The sequence below is a fragment of the Sesamum indicum genome, linkage group LG7, assembly GCF_026168435.1.
Source record: "Sesamum indicum cultivar Baizhima isolate 11 linkage group LG7, ASM2616843v1, whole genome shotgun sequence".
NCBI lineage: Eukaryota > Viridiplantae > Streptophyta > Magnoliopsida > Lamiales > Pedaliaceae > Sesamum > Sesamum indicum.
The window spans coordinates 10,756,458-10,763,507 of record NC_142663.1 but is presented as its reverse complement, the minus strand read 5'-3'; the positions used below and the strand labels follow the sequence as shown (position 1 = coordinate 10,763,507).

Sequence of the window (7,050 nt, the reverse complement as noted above, 5' to 3'; positions counted from 1 at the left end):
GTATGTTGTTGGATAATTGGAATGGAGCTTCCTTTCCTATTTGGAATGTTGGATTCGATGGCCTCACACTTGCTCCAAACATTTACTAAATATTTATAATTCTCTCAGATTTTAAGAGTGTTTTATAATTTATCTTTTAATATAATATTTTAAAATATTAAATTTTCAATTTACTATAATTTTAATTTAATTTTACCAAGAGTCCACCTGGCGATTGAACTGAAAACATCCCCCCCACCCCCATATTCTTCACCGCCAAACGAGAATTTCAAAAGATTTCGAAGCCCAGGCCTCAAATCCATTTCCTCGAAAGTGAGAAATGCGCAACCTCCATCTTGCAATCTCTACCGTAAATTGAAATTCTGATCAACGGTTAGAATCCAATATCCGCGCGTCCAAATTCGGACCAATAATGGCGTACCCCTGGTTTTATATAAAACCCGCCCGACCTTTCCACCATTTCTTTCATCAGCATACATACATTGAAGTCCTCACCCAAAAAACTTGCAGAATCTTGTCTCGCTCTACCACTTTCTCTCTCTAAAAATGGCACCCAAGGCGGAGAAAAAGCCTGCCGAGAAGAAGCCGGCTGCAGAGAAAGCCCCTGCGGCGGAGAAGGCTCCGGCGGAGAAGAAGCCCAAGGCCGGGAAGAAGCTTCCCAAGGAGGGCGGTGCCGCCGCGGGGGACAAGAAGAAGAAGCGGATGAAGAAGAGCACGGAGACCTACAAGATCTACATCTTCAAGGTGCTGAAACAGGTCCACCCTGACATCGGGATCTCGAGCAAGGCCATGGGAATCATGAACAGCTTCATCAACGACATCTTCGAGAAATTGGCGCAGGAGGCGTCGCGTCTCGCGCGCTACAACAAGAAACCGACCATCACTTCTCGCGAGATCCAGACCGCCGTGAGATTGGTGTTGCCGGGGGAGCTGGCGAAGCACGCCGTCTCTGAAGGAACCAAGGCTGTGACCAAGTTCACCAGCTCTTGAATTGCTTTATGTGTAGCTCTGAAATTAGGGTTTCCGAATTAGGGCTAAGGTTTAGGGTTCCTTTTTGTCATTTTGATGTAAAGAGTGCAGAATTTGTTGTTGTGAATCAAATTCAATCAATGGAAATTCCTTAATTTCTGGAATTTGTCATCATCCCGTGTAGCACCACTGCTGATCTACTGGAATGCGTAACTAAAGCTTCACAATATCTCTAACAATTGGATTTAAAGAGTGATGTTTAGTAATTTAAGTAAAATTTCTATAAATTAATAATTTTGTGATCATGAAATTTTATTAATTTAGAGAGATATTAATTTATCGATAAATTAATATTTTATTAATTAAAAGAGAGATTTTTTAAATTCAGTAAATTTAGTATATATGTATTGAAAATAAATGAATTTATACATGTTTTATTGATTAAATTCATGCATCAATCAATTCTTTGTAACTAATTAAATATATTTATGTATAATATCAATTCATTGTATACAATTAACTATTATATTCACAGACGCATGTATCAATTTATTGGAATTACTTAAATATACTTGTTTACATTAATTCGTTACACTTAAATAACTATTATAACTAATTGAATATATTCATGCATAATGAATGAAACATATATTATATAAATCTCAACATGAAAATAAAATAATTCATAACACCCACTCATGTCTTCTCATTTAAAAGGTATCGCAAAATCATCCATGAATGATCAAATGCGTAAAGCATTACAGACTTTATATTTTAATAAATTACCATAATATTTATAATTGTAATATTTACGAATTATTAATTTAGAGTTTTAATGGGACCTAATATTTATAAAGAAATTTTTCAAAAAATTATTTTCTTATTATCTTATCGAATTTGATGTTTTTTTACAAAGACCCAAGTCGGGATCGGAAGATTTTATTATTTTAGAGAGTTTATTAATTTGTAGAGGTTTTACTGTAGTTATTTAGAGGGTAATTTTTTATATATTTGGAATTTTTTTAGTCCACGTATTAATCTGCTAAAATTAGTTGATTGTGATAGATTTATTAAATTATAATTGGACTAGACTTGGTATTAAGTTTGATAAATTGATACTTAAGTATCATTTAAAAATAATTGAATTTTAATGATGGAGTTCCTAAAAGAAAATTATAGTACATAATTTGTAGACATCTTAATTATCAATAACAAAAATATATGGTATTAAATAATAAAAATATTATTTATGTAAATTAATGTACAAATTTTAATTTATATTTTATAATTGAAGAGGGATGATTCGTGGTGTTTAAATAATATTTTCTAAATAATTAAATATTTATTATTTATTATTAAAAAAAGGCTAAATAGTTCCTACGGAACCATAATTGACAATTTTTAAACATATAAGTGAATAGGGGCCCTTTTATAATTCAAGAAAAACAGAGGGGAAAAGTGTAATTAACTAAGAAATAAGGTTGCCCAAACGGAGGAAAGAAAAACCCTTCTCCGACTCTCTCTCTAAAACCCTTCACCTGTGCTGTTCTTGTTTTTCTTTTCTCCCAAGTCCACATTTTTGCTCTCGTTTTTCGCTCCGTCAAGGTATGTAGATCGGATTCTCTGTATCTTTTTTCTGAAGAGCATTTTGTCCTACTCTCGAACCATATGCAAGAGCGTCGGATAATCTGATTGAGTTCAATTGGGGGGTATTTTCTGGGGGTGAGAAACAATGCTCGGTACTCGAATTAGTTTTCTGCTATAAAAAATGGGTCTCTGAGTGTAAAGCATGCATACGTTTTCAGTCTGGAAAAACAGAGATCGTTACTTGATTTGGTTTTTGTTGATAAATTGCGTAAAACCATTCTTGTTTTACCTTGAAGGGTTTTTTGGGTGGAGTACTTGATTCATATAAATGTGTTATTCGTTTTGCATTTGTTGAAGTTGGTAATTTTGTTGAACTCTGGCTGTTTCTTTACCGTCTGAGTTTTTGAGGTGTAATATTTGATGCTATGTAGCTTATAATTTTAGTTGATGGGTTGTTCTCCATTGGTTTACTCTACGTAGCAGATAATTTGGTTGGAGAAGGGGTTTTTTGTTTGATGGTACGCATTTTGAGAAGGAACATTTTGATCCTACTATTTGCATTTTGCTATTATGCAGCGGTCTAGAAAATGAATTTGAAGAATGTCAATGTTCCGAAGATGCCTGGTGGAGGTGCAGCTTCTGCTTTAATTAAGCTGGGAGTTTTTGCAGGACTCGGCATTTATGGACTTGGTAACAGTCTCTACAATGTTGAGGGAGGGCATCGCGCCATTGTTTTCAACCGTGTTGTTGGAATCAAGGATAAGGTTTTTGTCTTGCCTTGATCTATAGGATATGACATGATATTAAATTTCAAAATTGGACTTGTTATGGTTCTCGATTACCTCCCAGTACTATGTGCATTTCTGTTGAATACTTGCTGACTTTGCTGTTCCTAATCACCAATGAAACAGTCAGGTAAGGTCAGTAGGTAAATGCCTGCATGTTCCTTATCCTTTGTAGTTTGTAAGTAATTATTCATAAATATGAAAGGCTACAGAGTTCTACATGTTGATGAGAGAAACGTTTTTCTAGTTGCTTATCAATTGCTGCTGTGTCATTGCAGTACTTGGTTGCCTGCTATGTGTTACTTCATTTATTAATTAACATAAAATGTGCGTATTAAATTTGTGAATTTTGATTGGAATTTCAGTGTACATCATGCTAATGCACCGAGAGAGCAACTTTATCTAGATATGGAATTGACATGCCGGTTGTGCTTGAATTTTTATGCTCCTTGATTATTGTTAGCAAACTTGTCTTTGTCTATGGTATGAGATCTCTAGTTGAAAATTTGTGAGAACAAGATCAAGTGTTTTAATATATCCCGATATATATAACTTGTACTGGAAAGCTCTCACTATATTGTTAGCTGTTGTCAAATGATGTACTTAGGCTAAAGCATGTACATCCTTTTATGGTATTCTTCAAGATATGTCTATGGACTTCTCTTGTATGCTCAATGTACAGGTGTATCCTGAAGGAACACATTTTATGATCCCATGGTTTGAAAGGCCAGTCATTTATGATGTTAGGGCACGACCACATCTTGTTGAGAGCACATCAGGCAGTCGTGACCTTCAGATGGTAAACCCCCTCTCTCTCTCAGGAACTCACATTCTAGTAGGTCCCTGTGCTGGCTGACAGTTGATGGTGTTGGAAACTCAGAGAGTTTGATATTTACTCTCTACTTGAAATGCGTTGTCATATGATTTGTCAAATGATTCAAATGTTAGCTTACTACTCATATTCATGTGTGAAGATAGGAAGTCATTTGTACACAATAGAGGAGATATTTAGGTTGATTAGACACCATTTTCTACCTGTGCTGCTTTAAGATTGTGTTTGCTTGTTTTGTTTAGGCGGAGAGAGAAGGTTTCTTTTACATCTGCCAAACATGCTCCTTCAAATGGCATGTGTTGTGTGTTTAGGTGTTCCTCAGAAATCCTGAGGCAGGTCCATCAGATAATACAATATATCTCCTTTTTTTAATTAGTTAATAAGGCACTGTTCAATTTATTTTTATCATTTTTGAGGGATTGGGTGCCTTGACTTTTAGTATCTACTTTATTAATTTTTGAATTGTTGCAGGTAAAAATTGGTCTTCGGGTTCTCACCCGTCCTGTGCCAGATCAGTTACCTACTATTTATAGAACCCTTGGTGAAAACTTCAATGAGAGAGTCTTGCCTTCAATTATTCACGAGACTCTTAAAGCTGTGGTAGCCCAGTACAATGCTAGCCAACTTATCACCCAGAGAGAAGTAAGTAAACGCACTAGGGGGGCTCTTTCGTTTTTCTTTTTTTGGAGCAATGGTCACTACAAGTATGGTTATGCTATTCTTACATTATATGCAACCTTTGTTTAACATTATACTTGCTTATTTTGGAAATTATTTTCTTCTCAAGCAAATCTAGAAGACTGATGGTTTACTTCATCTTTGTAGATCATGCATTTATTCATTCTCAAGCATTAGTGCGCGTTTTGTCAGATATATTAATGTAGAATATGGACGTGGTAGATGAATTGACCTTTTAGCTATGTCAAGTTTATAAGGAAGAAGTTAATAATGTAGAATGTCATGTAAGACATCACACTATAAATGGACAAGGATAAATGGCATGTTTTCTGTAAAACAATTTCTATTTAATTGCATCTATGGATCCTCTGGATGACAAAGTTACAAAGTAATATTTTTATATAATTTCGACTTGTTGAATGGTTATTTTGTCAAGCAGTTAGAAGGATGACATGGTAGCTTTTGTAAGTGAGGTATTGAAACTCGGATGTGAATTACTTATGAAGCTTAATATTGTTTCCATCATTGTATTAGACTGAGTCTCTGTTGGATCAAGCGGATTCTGAAATTCCATAATGTGATGGAAGTGGTATTAACAAGAAGTTTTTACTTTGTAGAATGTGAGTAGGCAAATACGGAAGATATTGACCGATAGAGCTTCCTACTTCAACATTGCATTGGATGATGTGTCAATTACCAGCCTGACCTTCGGAAAGGAATTCACTGCTGCAATTGAAGCTAAACAAATAGCTGCCCAAGAGGCTGAGAGGGCCAAGTTCGTCGTTGAGAAGGCTGAGCAAGACAAGCAAAGTGCAATAATCAGAGCTCAGGTAAATAGTTTACTTTATGCTCTATCTATGTCAAAGTAAAGACTTGATTTGTTACGGTACAAAGTCAAACTTTTAAATCTTGTGAGTTGTGACTAACTCATCATATGGATTTTCTGACCTAAACTTCTGAATGTAATTGGAAAATTGATTAGATTGTTTATTATTTCATTAAGAAAAATAGTCAAATTAACTGATCAACTGTAGAATAGTCTTCATTTTCAGGTGTAGGCTATGATATTCTTTTAATGTTCACTTTTTAATTCTCATTAGCCACAATCGCACTGTAGGCAGTGGTTAGTTCATTTGGTATCGATGTATCCCTTCTGGCGCCTTATTGGTAGTTTGATACAGTCCAATGATGTCAAGCTTCTGATGTCGTTTATCAATTATATAATGAATCAAATGCAATTTTTTTCTCCTTTTTGCCCCCAGGGAGAGGCTAAGAGTGCCCAACTGATCGGTCAAGCTATCGCCAACAATCCAGCATTTATTACGCTTAGGAGAATCGAAGCATCTAAAGAAATTTCACACACTATTGCAGCTTCAAGCAACAAGGTGTACTTGAACTCCGACGAGTTGTTGCTGAACCTCCATGAGCTCAATCCCCCTAATAAGTGAACAGTCCAGATGGCAAATACTTCTTTCTTAATTTGGATTTTATCCCACCAGGTTAACTGCTGGTATTAACATTTCAGTTATTAGTGACATAAATAGTAGACTCTTTTTCAAAGGCATTGGATTCAACTTCCTGGGCCAAGTTATTATTTAAAAATATCCTGCCTCCTCGGTTTATCTTCATATGTTACGGTGTTTTTTACCCAGATTTCGGTATTGGGATGTCGGCGCACGTTTTCAAAAAAGTGCTTTTGAACTTTTAAAGTAGCACTTTTGAGTTGTTTGGGCTACTAGTTTCGGCTTATGAAATAGTTAAGAAAAATGCCCTTAGGCCGAAAGCTAGAAGCACTTTTGGGAGTGTTTTTAGTTGCTTTGATTTTTTTGTAAATAAATTTAAATTTATTTTTTACTAGTTTATCTTTATTATAATAATCTTAATTCAATTTTATCATTTTTAATTTATTTTAATATTGTATATCATCTAATAATATTATTTTCTTTCACATTATTATTTGATTAATTAATAAATTAATTATTTTTTTGCAATTATGCAAGTTTAATTATTGTGTATGAATCAATAATTATATTACTTAGTGATAAACATATTTTTATAATATTTTTAAAAATCTAAATATGACATACTAGTCGAACTAAAATTTATGATTTTTGTGAAAATAGTTTATAGTGATAAGTAACAAGTGAAATAATAAGCAAAAAATAGTATTTTTTAACACATAGGAACAAAGTAGCCTTT

At 34.2% G+C, this 7,050-nt stretch overlaps 2 protein-coding genes across 2 annotated transcripts; both read left to right on the top strand.

The window, feature by feature from the left end:
* Window positions 1–457: 457 nt before the first annotated feature.
* LOC105179590 (histone H2B) lies at window positions 458–1,133 on the top strand. The gene has a single exon (XM_011103227.3). The coding sequence runs from the start codon at window positions 547–549 to the stop codon at window positions 988–990; it is 444 nt and encodes a 147-aa protein (XP_011101529.1). The 5' UTR covers window positions 458–546; the 3' UTR covers window positions 991–1,133.
* Window positions 1,134–2,414: 1,281 nt separating this feature from the next.
* Window positions 2,415–6,479, top strand: LOC105179591 (prohibitin-1, mitochondrial). The gene is made up of 6 exons (XM_011103228.3): window positions 2,415–2,574; window positions 3,133–3,320; window positions 4,024–4,140; window positions 4,645–4,815; window positions 5,469–5,681; window positions 6,114–6,479. Exons 2-6 carry the CDS (start codon window positions 3,144–3,146, stop codon window positions 6,297–6,299), a joined length of 864 nt encoding a protein of 287 aa, XP_011101530.1. The 5' UTR covers window positions 2,415–2,574; window positions 3,133–3,143; the 3' UTR covers window positions 6,300–6,479.
* Window positions 6,480–7,050: the final 571 nt, after the last annotated feature.

Excerpts from the sequence above, each read along its gene's own strand:
- LOC105179590 (XM_011103227.3), top strand. The coding sequence starts at position 547 with ATGGCACCCAAGGCGGAGAAAAAGCCTGCCGAGAAGAAGCCGGCTGCA.
- LOC105179591 (XM_011103228.3), top strand. The coding sequence starts at position 3,144 with ATGAATTTGAAGAATGTCAATGTTCCGAAGATGCCTGGTGGAGGTGCA. Across the intron at positions 4,141-4,644 it reads GCAGTCGTGACCTTCAGATG|GTAAAAATTGGTCTTCGGGT; the intron begins GTAAACCCCCTC and ends GAATTGTTGCAG. Across the intron at positions 5,682-6,113 it reads GTGCAATAATCAGAGCTCAG|GGAGAGGCTAAGAGTGCCCA; the intron begins GTAAATAGTTTA and ends TTTTGCCCCCAG.